The following is an 18,143-nucleotide window of genomic DNA, read 5'->3' as shown; positions in this document are numbered from 1 at the left end:
CCTGAGCAACATCAAGTGTCCTGTATTTTACAGTTCATAAATTGTATTTGTGTAAATTATTCAACGTCTGGCAACAGGTAGATTGTAAACTCCAGTAAGGGTAGAGATCATGTCTTCTATGTGCTGTTTTACCCACAGCACCTACTTATAGTGTTTAGTATTTGGTAGGTGCTTTATGAAAATGTATTGACTGAATATACTAGAAAATTGAAAGAATACTTATTGATAACTTGGACTTAAAGGGCTCTAAATTGGGACTATTCATACCAGCACTGGCTCACAACTGGGCTTGTAATTAGTATTAACCCCTTACCGGGTTAGCAGAACACTGGAGTTGAACATTTGGCAGTATATGTGGAAGAATTAAATTACACCCAAAGTTATTTTGGTTACCCATCAGCACCATCCCTTTTTGAGGATAACTACTCACACAGCCCTGTATGCACTCATATACACACAAAGCAGAGTTTTTGCCAGTTCAGACTTGTGCTCTTTCTTTAGCACCACTTCAATAAGCTCTTACCTCTGCAATGACCAGACAGTCCCCCACCCCTCAAGTCAACACAGAGTTCTTCAACCTTCATCTCAGCATTTCTCCTGTTATGTATGTCCTCAATTGTAGAAAAGATAAATTCCCTTTTTTAACCCAAATTTGAAAGGACACCTGTGTAGGGCTCACAGGCAAGGCACCCTGGTTGCAAAGTGGTATACTTTCACCCCAAATCTTACAATGATAAATCTCTCTCTTCCTATATGTGAACCTCCCAGTCAAAATTCTAGATCTGCTCCTGTACCTAACTTTTTACAACCCTACATTTTTGTGCCTATAGAAAGGGCAGGAAACAAAGTGCTGAGCCAAGTCTAAGATAGCTGGTTTGTCTAAAAGAATTCTAATTAAAAAGCTAATTCACCATATATAACGGAGTGGCCCTTGGAAATAGAATTAAGTTGGTTTCTTAATAAGACCTGACAATCAGCAGGGGGTATGATGTGAAGAGATAATTCCATTTACACAGGTGTTCATTAAAAGCTTCCTCCCAAGTGAGACATTTTGTATTGCAAGCCAACTCATGGACACTAAAAGCAAGATGTGCCCATTTCTCTAACAGCTAACAACCATCTTCTAGAGTCACCAATTCATAGCTATGAAAGACCATACCTTCATGTCAGTGGTTAAAAGAAATCTTTATTTTACAAAATTAAAAACATGAATATTTACACGCATCTTAAATACCAGTTTATACTTGACATTTTTGAATCATTTCAAATTGAGTTTTCCATTAGCTTTTAAAAATGCAAGGATAGTCAACCACTTCAATGAGTTAACAGGTTTTATATCCACCATTCCAAAGGGATTTTTGGTTTTTTGAAATTGTAGTCATTCAAAAAAAATAGTGTACTTTTTAAATGACTAGCTTTAAAAAAAAAAAAGTCCAGAGCTTCTCACCCCAGTTGTGGGATACTAACTCCAAGAAAACTCCATAAGCCAAATTCCTTTACTGCACTATTTATGTGTAACCATTATACCTTTTTAAAGACTCACATTCCTGGCACTCACATTAATCCATCTCCCTAACTTCTCAGGATTGTTGAAAGAAGAAGCAGGAAAAATGGAGAAGAGGGGTAGGAGAATACAAATGACCATCTGAAATCATATTACTAAAAATACAACAGCCATAACCCCAAAATCTGATCTTATTAATTTCCTTCAGGAACAAACCCAGGATTATTATATGAAAAAATTATTTCAGATGATGCATATGTGATAGCAAATCTCACTGGCACAATGGAACACAGACACTGAAGTGGTCAACTTAATACCAGTTCTGGAGTTTCTCATGAATGAAGGGTAGACAGATTCAGTAGAATTGTTTGCATTTAAGAAAAGTTTCATTATCTGGTCTCTAATTTCAGCACTGAGCAATTCATTTCCGTATAATAGTACATAAAGTAAGTACCAAAATGTGAGGAAAGCAAGTGTCCTCGAGCAGGGTCAAAAAAGGAAACAACTCAGTATTGATAACCCACTTCATAAGAACACCATTTTGTTCCATTTTCCCTGAAAGCCCTCAGTTCAGCTGAGAATCATAGGAAGAATCATCAGAAATTAACAAGAAATTTAAAAGAAAAAAAATGACAACAGGTAAGAGTCATATACATTTTACTAGTTTGTTTCAGACTTGTCCTAGGTGTTTAAAAAGTGTCAAATGAGCCATGAATGCTGGTGGCAGGAGGCAATTGGAGAGGAGAGGCTTGGGGATAGAGAATAGGGAAGACTTGTTTAGAAATTCAGAGCAAACTCCTCTCTTCTGGATCTAAAATGAAGACATCTTTTGTCTTCCGTAAAACAAAAGTCTTTCTGCTCAATGCAGACGGTAGGTAGGGTTTGCTCAAAAGATGCATTTTCTTGTGGGGAAGACAAGTATACCAGTCAGCACAGTAAGCACCACTTGAGGATTGAGCCCACCCCGCAGAGCTTGCTGTCATCACTGCTGCATGTTGTTGATAATCGCCAAGATGCTCATCTTCTCCTGGGCAGAGTCCACATCCTCATTCTGCTTCTGGACCACTCCCGTGCCTAGGCCATAGAGCCGTCCACAGTACTTGGCATCATCAATACTGTCCTCAAAAAACAACTGCAGAATAAGAACCGTGGTGAGAATCATGCCAAGTCCAAACCCTACCACATCAGCACCTCTCAGCTCTTGTAAAGCCCTGAAAACCCAGCAAACTAGAAACTATCTTAGCAAAGAAAGGCTCCAAACCTTTCATACACATAGTTTTTTCATGCTCCTTTCTCTAAATATAGGCTCTCCTTTCTGAACAGACTTATACTTTACATGAATTCCTTTACTGCCAGGATCCCTATGCTGCTGCTGCTGCTGCTTAAAATAACTGGCAGGGCAATGGTTAAGAGCATGGGCTCTGGATTCAGCCTGACTCATTGTATGGACTTGGCAAAGTCACTTCCAACCCTTTTAGCCATGGTGTTGGAGTGAGGAGGACTGAAGCCATGTTGGGACCTAAAACCGCATGGGCTCTAAAAGATTTTAATAAGACACAGTTTTTTTTCTTGGCATGCATTTATCTGACTTCCCTCTTTTCCCATGGTTATTTGATATTTTGAACCTTGGTTATGGGGCAAAATGACATTATTTACATGAACATAAAGTTGTTTTCCAGCCAGCCTAAAGCTGCAGACGTGCTACCCAGACCCTGAGATAATAGCAAAGATGAGAACAGAAACCAGACGAGGCTTTGGTGAGACCTTGTACCTGACTCATAGACATGGACCCCTCGCTGTTCACATGCCCCTCCCTCCTGCTTTTCACTTCCCATGTTCCATTCCCTCATCCCCCTCCTCTTTAAAAACCCCTTGGTAAACTTTAATCTTTGCGATGGCTTTAGTCTGGCCATTCTACTTCAAGTTTACTGGAAAGAGATATGGGTTAGCCTAACATCTCTCCTCAGATCACCGGTATTCCCGAATAAAAGCTGACTTCCATTTTCACCAACATGTGACTTTTGTTTTTTGTCCGGGGGCAGGCAGCCAGACTTGTGAGTTTGATATCAGTTTGGGGGAGTCTCAGCCAGGAGCTGAGTGTGCCCTGTAACAATGGCTCCCTATCTATAAAATGGGGTAATATAATAGTAGGGTTCTTAGGAGGAGTAAAATAATGGACATTAAGTACTTACAGCAGGTATCTCAACCTTGGCACTATTGGGCAGAATAATCCTTCACTTGGGAGGACCTGCCTAGTGTATTGCAGGAGGTTTAGCAAGCATCCCTGACCAGGAGCACACCACCCTCCCTCACCAGGTTGTGACAACCAAAATGTCTCCAGACACTGTCAAATGTCCCCTGGGGGCAAAATCATCCCCAGTTGATAACCACTAACCTATAACATTTCCCAGCACATGGTAATGGCATAACAGTTGTGGTTTATGATGAAGATTAACAAAGAACAAACATAGTCTCTTTCCATGTTCTTTGGTCTGAAAAGAACTTATCAATTAATCTGATTCATTCTTCAATAGTGTCAATAAAATCACTTTTATTTTTTCAAAGCAGCTTCTCACTCCCTCTACTTCTTCAGACACATTTTAAAGCCTTGAGTGGGTGAGTAAAGAAACTAAAAGGGAAATTCAGAGTCTTTTCACTAATGAGTTATAGTAAACTCTGTACAATACGTATTTAATAATTAATAGAACTTAGTATAATGTAAGTGGTAACAAATGTGTTTCTATTATAGAAATCAGAATAAAAGCAAATAATTGAAAGTATCAGAGCTGTTAGGAACACCAAGTACACTTCTGGACTTGGGTATGCCAAGAATACTTGAGTATTCTGAAGTGGCTGCTACTTTTGATTCTCAAACTACATTTGATATGTTAAACACTGTAACAAACAAAAAACTGTTTTCATAGTAGGCATTAACTTCCAACAGAAACTATAAATGCTCAATAAACCACAGCCCACAAAGATCACCCACCTCCTTAGCTTTCAGCAAGTTAACTGCACAGGCCCTCACATTGGACGGAACTTACCTCTTTCATCCTGAAGAACGCCATTCCCGTCAGCAGTGAGTCTGAGCCTGCCTGGTGCTGCCTTCCAATTCTCTGCAAATCCAACTGATCAGCAACTTCCTGAAGACCTCCCTGGAGATGTAAGGAAAACAAAGATAATATTACAGACCCAACACTCCTCTACTGAAGTCAACTAAGTCCATTCCTGAGTTCACCTAATTTTGGTGACAAGAAGTGGGAACAGACCATTTACTTAATAGGCCTTAGTATCCCCTTTTTAGCCCTTAACTCTTTTTCTTCCCTCCAAATAAAACACTGTGTTATATTCTACTTTTTGCTCCTTTCTTCTCTGTATCATTAATTTTGCCAGACCTCTGTCCTTTAAAGTCAAAACTGCTGCAAAGTCAATTGTTCGGATCCCAGTGCTGGCCAACCGCAAAAAAAAAACAAACAAAACCAAAAACAACCTTTATAAAGGAAGACAGAAGAAATAGTAAATGCCAATGCAATTCTAGAGAGCAAACCTCTTACATTAACAGTTTCTTAGGGTAGTGAGTTCCCAAACACTCTATGAGGAACCCCTCTGAGAATCTGGTACACTACAGACCCCACCCCTAACAAATTGCACATCTACCTCAGGTTGTCAACTGTTTCACCAGGTTAAACAAAGTTATCACACAATCCTTGTGCCAGTTACCTGTATATTATACCCTGTCTAGCATAATGTTAGCACCTCACAAGTACTCGAGAAAGCATGCTGAACACATATTGATAAAGCAAAATGACAAGTCTGTTTTTTTTGTATTCTTTTGTTACTAGTATTAAGAAACACATTGTTTACCTTAAGATTTTTACAACTCTTCATCAAGTATTTCACATCATAAATGGATGGGAAGAAAAGGTTCAGAATATGAAAGAATTCATGTTCCTCTTCTGGCAAACGAGAATCTGTAAGCAACTTTACCATATAGCCGAAATCATAGCCACTACAAGGAGAAAATGAAGCACGGAGGTTAAAAAAAAAAAAGCAGCAGTTACGAGGCCCCAGCACTCAACCACATTTATTTCTCAAAGCTTATGATGCTACCTCATGTTAGAGACTTTCAGTATTCCAAACAGTTTATCCTACTGTAATCTTAACTTTCTATTAAATAACATAAAAAACTAATATGGGAGATATGTAAGAGAACTCAAGGGTTTATAAATGTGGATTTGATTTGTAAAAAATCCAAAAGTACTGAAAAGGTAAAATAACATTAAAGATAAAATAAATATTAAAATAATCTCCTAAGAGATTTTGAGTACCTGAGAAACTCCAGAACAGCCATTTAAAAAGACAAGCAAGTGCTGCAACCCTCTTCACCCTCCATCTTTCCACTTGGAATTACATCCACTGATGGCCACTTAGGAGATACTAAAGTTCTATCTGTCTGAAACAAACCAGTATGAGCACCAAAGTGTTTTCTGAAAAACTGAAACACATGCAACAGGTACCACTTCAACTTCTGACTGCTACTGATAAACAGAACAGAGGCTGCAAAAATACTCCCCCAGCTCCACTGTAGCCCAAAGCAAGAAAGAGAGACAGAGACACATATACATTCTCTGAGACTGACCTGTGAAATGAAAGCCATTTAACATTGTCACAGAGAACCACTCCTGATGTCATAAGCAGCTCTGCAAAGTGTAGTGTGTCAATCCCTTCCTCTTCATGCTTCTGAAACTGCAGTCCTGAGTTAGCAAGGAGGTCTATGGAATCCTGGGAGTACATGTCCTCTCTAAAAAACAAAGTTTTTATTTATTAGCTGGTGGATAAAGAAACAGAAGTAATGGGCAAAATATTACCATCACCTTATAATTATAGTACAAGTATCCTTGAAGTGCTTTTCATAATTTAAGACTAGATCAACTCAACTCATTCTTTACAACATTCCAGCAAGCATGCAAAGTAGATCATTTTATTTCTGTAACAGATAGAAAAATGGGATTCTTCCCCACAGTCTAAATTTCCTAATTATAAAAGATCCACATTTGCTTTGTTTAAAAAAAAAAAAAAAACACAAAAATATTAAAAATAACAGAAAATGAAAAAAATGTTCTCCTAATGCTACCCCAGATATAACTAACGACTCAGTTTATATCCTTCCAGACTACTTTCTCTATGTACACATACACACCTACACCCCTACATCTACATACAATAGACCATCTTTCCACATCAATACTTATAACACATGCTTTGTAACTCTGGCATAATATTCTACCATAGAGACAAGTCCATTAATTTAAACACAGGAATATTTATAATTCCACATAACTTAAAGTAGAAAAATAGTAAGCTCTTCCACAGGATTTCCATTTTCATTTGTTCTTCATATAAATTTGGGTTAAACAATCAGAAACAAAACCACCACAATCTTAATTTATTCCCACTAAATTAAACCAGTGTTAAATCACGACTTTCTCTTCCACCTTAAATAAATTCATACATATACAAACCCCTCAATGAGTAACCTTAATTTTTTTTCCTTGTGTTATATTATCATTATGGTACAAACTACAGGCCTTGGGCAATAGACTAAAAAAATGCAGTTAAAGGAAAGATCCAGAACACCTCCCAAAATTATCTGAACCTCCTCAAAGAAATTTTCAAAACATATGAACAACAATTAAAAAATTATTCCTGAGCTATCAAATGCTCCAGATGCCTAGTTAAACAAAGCAGTGTTAAAAAACTGGGACCCAATAAGAAATACGCTAACACCACCTTATGCAATCAGCAAAATGACAGTCCCCTGCCCCAATTTTCTTCTTAAAAAATTACATCATCTTCAAAAAGTTAAAAATAGAACTACCATATGATCCAGCAATCCTACTTCTGGGTATACATCCAAAATTATTGAAGGCAAGATCTCAAATTAATATCTGCACACCCAAGTTCACAGCAGCACAATTCACAACAGCCAAGGGGTAGAAGAAACAAGATGAATATACAAATCAACAGATGAATATACAAAATGTGGTGTATGTACACAATGGAATATTATTCAGCCTTGAAAGGAAGGAAATCTTGCCACATGCTAAAACATGGATAAATCTTGAGGACATCACACTAAGTGAAATAAGCCAGTAAGAAAAAGACAAATACTGTAAGAATTCACTTATAAGAGATATCTGAAGTAGTCAAAAATCACAGTAGGGCTGGCTGGTTTGCTCATTTGGTTAGAGCATGTGCTGATAACACCAAGGTCCAGGGTTTGATCCCTGAACTGCCCAGCCTCCAAAAGAAAAATAAAATAAATAAAAAATTGTAGAAACAAGAAAGTAAAATGGTGGTTACCAAGAGCTGGGGGAGGGAGAAAAGGGGAGTTGTTTAATGGGTATGGAGTTTATGTTTTGCAAGACGAAAAAGTTCTGGAGATCTGTTTCACAACACTGTGAATTTACTTAACACTACCAGACTATACACTTAAAAATGGTTAAGATGGTAAGTTTTATGTGTTTAACCAAACAATTTTTTTAATTACATTAAAATTTGCCCACTATCAGATAGACTTCAGATTTAACTACCCTTGATTAGCACCCACTCTACACCTTATTTCTATTATGACAGGTTACTAAAAACCCTGTTTTACAGAATAAGGAAATCGAGTTACAGAAGGTGAAATGACTGACCCAAAATCACCAAGCTAAGAAATGACAGAACTGCAATTCAAACGTTGATCTCCTAACTACAACTAGGAACTTGACTTACTGAGGTATAATTCACTCATATACCAAATGCTTCACTCATTTAAAGTATACAATTAAAAAATAAAATAAAGTATACAACTCAGTATTTTTTTAGTATATTCACAGTTGTGCAACCACCACCATAATCAATTATAGAACATTTTCAGCATCTCAAAAATAAAACCCCATACCTATTAAGCCATCACCTCCCATTACCCCAAAACCTCCGCACCCCCTGCTCTAGACAACCACTAATCTATTTTCTGTCTCTACAAATTTGCCTATTATGGACATTTCATATAAATGGAATCATACTATATGTGTTGTGACTAGCTTCTTTCTCTTAGCACAGTGTTTTCAAGGTTCATCCATATGTAGCATGTATTAGAACTTCATTTTTTTTTATTGCCCAATAACATTCATTGTATGGATGGATATATCACATTTTACTTATCCATTTGGCAATGCACAGACATCTGAAATGAATTTTGGACTATCACAAATAATGCTGCTGTGAAAATTCATGTACAAGTTTTGGCATGGACATATGTTTCATTTATCTTGGACATATACCTAGAAGTGAAATTGTTGAGTTATACAGCGACTCTGTTTCACCTTTTGAGGAACTGCTAAATTGTTTTCCAAAGGTTTTCCAAGAATTCCACATTCCCAACAGCAAAGTATGAGGGTTCCAATTTCTCCACACCCTCACCATCACTTATGTCTTTTTGACTATAGTCATCTAGTGCCTGTATAGTGGTATCTAAATGTGTTTTGGATTTGCATTTCCCTAATGACTAATGATGTTTAACATCTTTTCATGTGTTTATTGGCCATTTGTATATATTCTCTGGAGATATGTCTACTCAGATTTTTTGCCCATTGTTAACTGGGTTATGTCTTTTTATTGTTGAGTTTTAAGAGGTCTTTAAGGGGGACTTTACTTTCTAAGATTCCCTATTCCATCCTCTATTTGACTGCTCTGTCCAACACCTACCTGTGCTCAGTGGAAATAAAAAAAATTAATAAAATCAATTAGAAACCAGTCTGCACAAATGTAGCAGATCTAAGAATAATACTGAGAAGTGTTTCAAACACTTACGTAAGGTTGAATTTGAAGTTGAACTGCCAAGTGTTGATTCCAGAAGGATATTCCCCCTTCTCGTTCGTGAACGTAAGGCCCAGCTGGATAATTTTCAAAAGGTCAACGTTGCACCGCAGAAGCTGATACTGATAATCTATGGAACTGCGAAATTCACCAATTGGTCGCACCACAACACCTGGAAATTCTGTGTCCTAGAAAAGGAAAAAGTCTCTTGTCATAAGGTTTCACAAAAAAAGGGATGCTGGGGCTGGCTGGTTAGCTCAGTTGGTTAGAGCATGGTGTTATAACACCAAGGTCAAGGGTTTGGATCCCCATGCCAGCCAGCCAACAAAAAATAAAGATCCTAAGCAGGATGTGAATAGAAGTAATTGAGTAACTATAGGTAGATATGCAATTAATTAAGAACCTTCAATTCATATTTGACAACAATATATGAATAAAAAATGTAAATATAGGGAAGTGAAACAGCCATTTACAAAAAATAAAGAACCATGTTTAGCTTGAGTAAAAAGACTGGAATGAGGTCACAGAGTTCTGAATACCAGGCTAAAGACTTAATTCTATAATCTCTAAACAAGAATCACAAACTCCAAGCAGCTAATGTAGAAGAGTAAAGGAAGCTGGGTATGAAAATGGTAACAATGGGGACTGGAGTAAAATAGAGGACATAGGCCTCTCTACAGGAGGCCCTTAAAATGACCACAACACTCATCTCCTTCTCTAGCCACACTATGGCAGGAAGGAATGTGCACCATATATTGTCAGATCTTCCCATTTTTTTCCAGAGATGACAAAAATCTGGAATTCAAGTGAGGTCTCTTGATTTTTAAATGATGGCAATGAATTTTTTACATAATTTTTAAAACACTGTACAGTCAAATTCACCATATCTGTGGAACAGATGTGCCCTATGCACAGATATAACTTCTGCTTTAAAGACCTTAGAACCGGGCTGGCCAGTTAGCTCAGTTGGTCAGAGCCTGGTGTTATAACACCAAGGTCAAGGTTCAGATCCCCACACTGGCCAGCTGCCAAAACAAAACAAGACAAAAAAAGACTTGAGAACAGAACAGCATAACAAAAAAAATTAAGATATTAGAGGTGTGACATCCTTCTCTGAGACACTGGCTACCTTGATATTTCATAAAAGCAACACAACCTTCCATCAAGTTTAATTTACTATAGCTTTAATATAATCATTTCTTTTCAAAATCTCACATTAATTGTTCCTTAAGCCCATTAAAAAGGTGAGTCAAATAGAGTGGAGCTCCTTACCATGGCAATGTAACTGTAACTGAGCACGATTTCTCGGATCTTCCTCATCTCTTCTTCTAGATTGCTGGCCCAGACTTCACAAATAACCTGGCTATTCTCCACAAGTGCTGCAGGCATCCTGAAGAAACCTAAGAAGTCACTTTCGGCTATGTCAGAGGGCAAGGCAGACAATGTTTCATCTGATCTAGATTAAAAAACATATTTTGAAATCATGTCAGTTTATACACTGGCATAAGATGGCAACAAAACAAATACATCAAAACAGTATTTTACCATCACTTCACTAGTTTAAGCTTAAACGTTGAGATCATTATATTTATTCTCAGTTTTATATGATGGTGAAACTTGACTTTGTCAAGATGCAAATGCACACAAAGTTCTTTAAATAGAAGAAACTAAAATTAAAGAAACTTTTGCCCAAGTAGCCCTTTAGCACAGCACAGCAATGAAACCACTACCTTTTGTTTAAAAAAAAAAAAGATGACCGGTAAGGGGATCTTAACCCTTGACTTGGTGTTGTCAGCACCACGCTCTCCCAAGTGAGCTAACCGGCCATCCCTATATAGGGATCTGAACCTGTGGCCTTGGTGTTATCAGCACCACACTCTCCCAAGTGAGCCACGTGCCATCCCTTGAAACCACTACCCTAAACCAGTTTCTCAGCCTTCTGCAGACTACCTAAAAATTAAAATAGACTCCCATGACCACAAATATTCCCTTAGCCATGACTTTTACATCACTTTCCAGAGAGACCACATCATGAAAACATTTCTAAAGGAATCACTTCAGCCATTTACAATGTATCTGGGATCTCCGGAAGCTTTCCTGAGTGAATGTGGTCCTAAACTCCGGCTCAGGTCTTTACACCCACATGATGAATATGGGTATGGGATTCCCTCCACCCCCAATGAAGGAAATTCTTTTTTCCCACAATCCAAAAGTCAAATACAACTAGAGGCATTTAACTAAACTTAATATACTGCCTCTCTAGATTTGTGCAAATAGATCATAAAGTGAGGGATTTAGGTGATAAAAACCAATCCCACTTGCTAATTTGAACCCTTAACAACCACAACAGAAATCAGAATTTGAGTTATTAATATCTACTTTTAAAAACATAATATTGTAAAGAAACTAAACAGCAATTCAACAATAAAAGTAAAGATGGTAGGTGTAAATAATTCAACCAGAACAGAATGATTTATGGTGTATTTTCCATGAAGCTGGGAAAGGAAAATTATTCGGCAAAATAAAATTCAACATAGTTCAGCCTCAGAGTAATGCTGTTATTACAGCAAACTCAACATGAGAGACTTAGTTATAAAAACACCAAAAAAGGAATTTTATCATAAGGGTGTTTACTTATAAGGCCACCCAATGGCATAGATCCTCAACATAATATAATGTGGGCTCCAGTATATACATATTCAGGGGAAAATTCCTAGAAACAATAAAATAAATATGAGTGGTTTCCAAAGTACAGAGCAAGGAAAATCTTTGCTTACTGCTTTCAAGACTGGCAGATGCAACAATGTGAACAATGGAACAAAACAAAATTGGCATTCTCTCAAGTGTCATCATTTCTCTGAGAAATATCTGAGAAACCAATCTGTTGGTTTGTCAACAACCCTTGAAGATTCCATTTACTCAAGGTATCCTATATTTCTACAGATGTTTCTCTAAAATTATAGTTATTAAACTTAAGAAGGCTATGTGCTATCTCCCCAATAAAAGTGTAAAATTCTTAACAGTAAAATCTATTTCTTCTCTTGTTTTTGTTCCATTAAAGGCTTGCAAATGAATAAAAACATCGAGAAAAGACAGAAGTTCAGACTCAATGTGGAGTAAATTCCACTATCTGACCATAATTAAGAAAATGATGGGACTCAGAATCTTAGATTCCTAACCATGCTTTAGACTTTCCCCCGTAAAACCATTAAACCCATTAAAACCATTTCCTATGCCCATTTAATATTAAATCAGTGCCACTTCCTTATTTCCCTAACTGAAACACTTCAGATGTCACTTCAAACACGACCATAAACTACTTTAGAAGAAGTGGGTATCACTCCTGAGGTTTTGAGAGAGGTTTCCATAAAAGCAAAAACAATAAAAGGGACACAAGCAAAAGATGTCTTTGGCCTCCATTTACAACAGAATTTGTTTTTTAAAAGCTAACCACTGTTATACATATCTCACAAACGGGGACTGCACAAGCCAGACCACTGGCAAAAATATGTAAAACATTCTTGCACCAAATTCTTAGCTAGGAAATCTGTGGGGAAATAATAATTTGCAAGCCCCTGAATACAGTGCCAAACAAAAATTGAAGAATCACATTATGCACATTTAACTTTGCAAGTCAAATTACTGAGTATGCTGGCCAAAAAAGAGAGAGAAAATAGTAATTTAAATAACACCAGCAATTCTGCCTGCCACTTTCCACTCAGTAAGCACATGCTCCAGAATGAGCCTAAGATAGGAACCACAAACATCCTGTTTGTTCCCTTGGTTTGTTTTCCTCCTTTTAAGTCTCTGAGTGTGAGCATCTCACAGTGTAGAATGACTCTATGCCTTTCAAATGTTTTTTTGTACAACACAGCCCCTAAAGGTAACATAATTACTTTATCTGGGTCACAACCAAAGAAACGGAACAGGTTTCTTTGTTTTGTTTTGGAGGCTGGAGGGTGCCGGGATCTGAACCCTTGACCTTCGTGTTATCATCAACACCACGCTCTAACCAAATGAGCTAACTGGTCAGCCAATAACAAGTTTCAAAGCTGAAGGAAAAACTGACTATGCTGGATTTACTCAGAAATGGTATGGCAATCTCAAACTGCACCTTCCTAAGGAATTTTTAAGGATAATTTTAATCACATTTGCCTCACAGGCCGACTTGACTCCCACAGGAGCTACATATGAACACACACACACACCCCTACACACACACCCCTACACACACACCCCTACACACACACACACACACACACACCCCTACACACACACCCCTACACACCCCTACACACACACCCCTACACACACACACACACACACACACACACACACACACCCTACAATTAATGAGGTCCCCCTGCAGCACAATCTGTTCAGATGGTTCCCGATGACTTCCAGCATAAACTTCTCCAAAATAGAGTTCCTATTTACCCAGAAAAGCTCTGAAGAGCAACTAATTAATGATAAAGCCACCAAAAGCTTTCTCTGCAAGCAATCCAGAGTACCAGGTCTTGCATGGGAAAAGAATGTTTAGTCGAGTTTGGTTTTCCTGCTTTGATTTAGGCTTAACTAAGTGTGCAAACAAATAATAAACACCACTTCCCCATTCTAAAGGACTGAACAAAGCCCATGCCGTGCATGAATAAGATGGAAAAGGAAGTAGCAGCACGCAGCCGCGTGGAAGAGGGTCCTCTCTGTACTCGCCGCCGCGATCCTCCGCCCCCAGCGCAAACACAGTATCTAAAGACACTGCCCTGAACCGCAGTTAAAGTAGTTCTTAAAACCACCCGAGTGGCCCACGTCTGTGAGCTGGCTCCTCCAGAGCAACGGCCCTGATTCATAAAGCCATTGAACAGCAAGAAAAAGCCGTGGGGCCGCAAGAACTGAGGAGGAGGAGACGAGTTAGAAGGTGCAGACCCTGAAGGTTCCAAACTCAGGTCAGGTCCCTACTCAGTCTCCCGTCATCAGTCTCTTCTCGTTCAGATCACGATCCCACTTCAGACCACACTCAGCCATCCACTCCTAACACCCCATTCCTTTTCTTTTTTTTTAAACTTTTCTTTCCTTTTTTTGTTAAGCAAAGATATTAAAATTACAGGCTTTGAGGCCAGACTTAAATCCGAAGCCAGGCCAGGCCACGTACTAGCTGTGTGGCCTTGCATAAGTTACTTAACCTCTTCCGTGCCTCACTTCTTCTACCTTGCAAAATGGGTTTGATAATAGTATGCACCTCGGAGGATTGCTAAATAAAGCATATAAGTTGCTTTCTAAAGTCTTGACACATATCACTAGAATATTATCGTCCTGTGGCTGTCGTTATTAATACTACTCTTCGGTGGGCTTCTTCCCTCTTCACACACCCTACCCCTCACACATGCACCCGGTCCTCGTCCTCCCACAAGCCCCCGATGGCCTCCCACACTCTTTCATCTTACGCTCCTCTCTCCGGTAAGCAGGGCACGCTTACCCTGACTGGCAGGGCACGCGAAGCGCAGGCTGGCGTACTGACGGGCGGATTCGGCTGCGGCGGCGGCGGCGGCGGCGGCAGCAGCCCCTGACCCGGAGTTCTCCTCCCTCTGCCCCGGATCAGCTCCTAGAACTGGGCGGGCCAGTGAGATGGCAACCCACGTGCCCAGAGCGGTCTTACGTACCGCCGACCGAGCGACCTGGCTGCACCACTCTACCCACCCGATCCGTCCAACTCGCCTGCTCTCTTGCGCCACTCCAGACGCGCGCGCGCCTGATCATGCCCGCTCCTCCCCCTTTGCGCGCTCTGGCTCTTCGCGGCGTGTTCGCTCAGCCGGTGAGCTCGCAGGGAGCCGCGCGCAGGCGCAGAACCAAAAGGGATGGGGGGGAGGGAAAGATGGGGCGGGGCGGCGTCAGAGGACGCATGCGGAAAACGGCCCCCCCCAAGGCCTTCGCGCCATTGGTTGTGAAGGCTCAATTCAATTACGGCCGCCACTCCTCCATTTCTGTTCTTCTTCCGCGCGCCCAAGGAAAGGGCGTGGCCTAGAACTAACCGCCTCTGGTGGGCGTGGCGTAGAAAGGCCGAGGAAAGAACGTGGTCTGCCCTACCAAGTCGTCTGGAGTCACAACTTTCCGTCCTCCCAGCCTCCCAGCTCTGAAGGACCGTTAAAATCGTTGCGGTGAATTTGACGGCGGGAAGGCCTGACCCCTCCTTTTGTGTTAATACGGCCCCCTGGATCCCTCACTTACAAAAATCTACCTCACGGGTTTCTTTCTGGCAAACAATTAGTTGGGGGTGGGTCGTGCGGCACCCCCAAACCTGGTCTGGGGGACGTACCCCAAGGCCCGCCTCCCTCCCCACCTCAAGAGCTGGGCGAGGGGCGTTGCCATAGCAACCGGCCCGCAGATGCCTGCTGGAGTTACAAAGAGGACAGCGTCTCCCGTGGGGGAAGCGCCGGCGAGAAGCCCCCAGACCTTTTGGACGCTGAGCAGGCTCGCCAGATTGTAGTTTTGAGAGCCGCGGGGCCCAGGCCTCGCCCAGGACGTCTCTCCCAGCCGCTTGATTCTCTTTTAATCCTGTTTGGAGAGAGGACTCTTTTTTGCCCACGCTTGCCCTTGGCAGCGTCTTACCAGGCTGAGATGCCCCACTGCCTCGTGTTCCCCGGCAGTGGGGAAGAAGACAAAGCACCGACTTGACTATCGTTCCGGACCGCGCTCGCTGTCACTCTCGCAAGTGCTCCACCCCCGTCCCTGAGGGGAGGTGGGGGCGGCCCCAAGCACGCTTCTAGTCGTAGTCCCAGCGGCTTTTCCTTGCAGGGGGCTGTTGGTAAGCGTCCTGTAAATGGTCCCCTGGTAACCGAGAGAGTGGCCTTCGTGCTATTCACTTTGCATTTTTAAACATCTCCCCCTAAGGGGATTCTCCAAAATCCTACTTCCCCCTCCTAGGCTAGATGCTGAGCCGGCCTCAAATGGCAATTTCAAACTACTCTCCAGGGAGGTGAATTCCTAGCCCCAGCCTCCGGGATAAGCGCATCAAATACGCTTTCCGAACCCCACTCCCCTTCTTTCCCTCCAAGTGAGTGTCCCCTTATTTATAAATTAGGGATACGAATCACTCTCTCCAAGGTGATTGTGAAGATTAAATAGTTTTTTTTTTTTTTTTTTAAAGATGACCGGTAAGGGGATCTCAACCCTTGGCTTGGTGTTGTCAGCACCACGCTCAGCCAGTGAGCAAACCGGCCATCCCTATATAGGATCTGAACCCGTGGCCTTGGTGTTATCAGCACCGCACTCTACCGAGTGAGCCACGGGCCGGCCCAAGATTAAATAGTTAATAATCGAAAATGCACCCCGTACTGAGGAAGGTAAGAGCATTCAATAAATGATCGTTTCTGGCCTGTCTCAATTTGTTTTCTCATAAAAAAAAAAAAAGAAAAGAAACATGACCTGTAATGGGATCTTAACCTTTGACTTGATGTTGTCAGCACCACACTCTCCCAAGTGAGCCACAACCGGCCCTTGTCCCTGCTTTTCTTATGTAATGTATTAACCTTCCTCTGGCTCTTGGATGTTATCAAAATAGATCATCAAACTTTAGAGCAAGGATTATGCTTCATGACTAAGCATTTGAATAGTATTTTGATTACAACCCAAAACTTTCTGATATCTGATGATTTCAGGTTTCTGAAAAGTTTTCAGAGTATTATTTTTTTTAATCTGGAAATAGATATCAAATCTATTTTATTTATATCTCATTTGAGTCCAGGGTTTGATCCCTGTACTGGCCAGCCACCAAAAAAGAAAAAAATTGTATCTCATTTGATTTTCCCTCTTCCTTAGATTTTACTAAAGTTACAACATTTCAAAATCTACCAATAATAATCATAGACCTGTAAATCTCCAAAGCTGAAAGTGTCCATAAAAATCTTCTAAACAATACATCCCCTAATTTCACAGAAAAGATTAACTTGATTAAGTTCACCCAGCTCTCAGAGATAGGACTAGGAGGTAAGTCTTCTGATTCTCAATCCAGTATAGCAGATTAGATGTTCATTCAGTCAGTTTTGTTTATGGTCCATTTTCTATGATTGGGGCCCCATGTTGGCACTGGAGGATACACTGGTGAATGAAACAGACATGGTTCCTGGCCTTGTAGAGATTAACATTTGGTGGCAGGGACTGGCAAAACAAGTAAACAAGCATTCAAGTAAAAAAAAAGATAATGAGAAATTGTGATAGCTGTCATGAAGGAAACTAATGGAATAAAGTGACAATAAATAACTGGATTGGGAGAGGATAGGGGAAATTACTTACATGGAGGTCAAAGGCCTCTCTGAGGAGGTAGCATTTAGGCAGAGATGAGAAGGACAAGAAGCACCCAACCAGAGAGAAAGAGAGCAGCATGAGCTGGGGACAGTAGATGTCAGGCAGAAGAAAAGAAATGAGTTTTACATGTTATAGGTAGTGAAAGGAGGCCAGGGCAGCTGTGCAGAGGTGGACCAAAGACAGAATGGCCCAGGATGAAGCTGGAGAGGAAAGCAGAGGCTAGGTGAGGCAAGGCCTGGGAGGTTTAAGACAGTATTCTATTCGAAGTGCAATGGGAAACCTTAAAGGATTTACTGAGAGGAATGACTTGATCCTAATTTATGTTTTTAAAGATTATTTTGGCTCCTATGGATGTAGAATAAAGGCAGAAACATCTTAATTTTATTTGAATTACACTAAGTTTGGTAAGAAAAAAAAAAAACGGTACCCTAGCTTCTCCCAGGCATGGTAAATATTTTGCCTGTGAAAATATTAGGTG

The 18,143-nt window shown here is 40.4% G+C and overlaps 1 protein-coding gene across 3 annotated transcripts; it reads right to left on the bottom strand.

Moving 5' to 3' along the window:
* Window positions 1-1,166: 1,166 nt before the first annotated feature.
* CNOT8 (CCR4-NOT transcription complex subunit 8) lies at window positions 1,167-16,056 on the bottom strand. 3 transcript variants are annotated; one of them, XM_063085386.1, is made up of 7 exons: window positions 15,971-16,056; window positions 10,640-10,823; window positions 9,362-9,555; window positions 6,144-6,305; window positions 5,369-5,513; window positions 4,549-4,659; window positions 1,167-2,636 (listed from the first exon to the last, which is right to left on the bottom strand). In XM_063085386.1, exons 2-7 carry the CDS (start codon window positions 10,754-10,756, stop codon window positions 2,487-2,489), a joined length of 879 nt encoding a protein of 292 aa, XP_062941456.1. In that variant the 5' UTR covers window positions 10,757-10,823; window positions 15,971-16,056; the 3' UTR covers window positions 1,167-2,486. The 3 variants fall into 3 exon arrangements, with proteins under 3 accessions (XP_062941456.1, XP_062941455.1, XP_062941454.1); XM_063085385.1 differs by lacking the exon at window positions 15,971-16,056 and adding an exon at window positions 14,809-15,031; XM_063085384.1 differs by lacking the exon at window positions 15,971-16,056 and adding an exon at window positions 14,841-15,030.
* Between the last annotated feature and the right edge of the window lie 2,087 nt (window positions 16,057-18,143).

The sequence above is a fragment of the Cynocephalus volans genome, chromosome 2 (assembly GCF_027409185.1).
Source record: "Cynocephalus volans isolate mCynVol1 chromosome 2, mCynVol1.pri, whole genome shotgun sequence".
NCBI classification, from domain to species: Eukaryota; Metazoa; Chordata; class Mammalia; order Dermoptera; family Cynocephalidae; genus Cynocephalus; species Cynocephalus volans.
The sequence above is the reverse complement of the archived record's forward strand: the minus strand, read 5'-3'. Positions and strand labels throughout refer to the sequence as shown.

Coding starts and splice junctions, on each gene's coding strand:
- CNOT8 (XM_063085386.1), bottom strand. CDS start 10,756: ATGCCTGCAGCACTTGTGGAGAATAGCCAGGTTATTTGTGAAGTCTGG. Junction 4,660..5,368: donor AGAGTTGTAAAAATCTTAAG/GTAAACAATGTG, acceptor TTACATCTCCAG/GGAGGTCTTCAGGAAGTTGC. Junction 2,637..4,548: donor CGTTCTTCAGGATGAAAGAG/GTAAGTTCCGTC, acceptor CTTATTCTGCAG/TTGTTTTTTGAGGACAGTAT.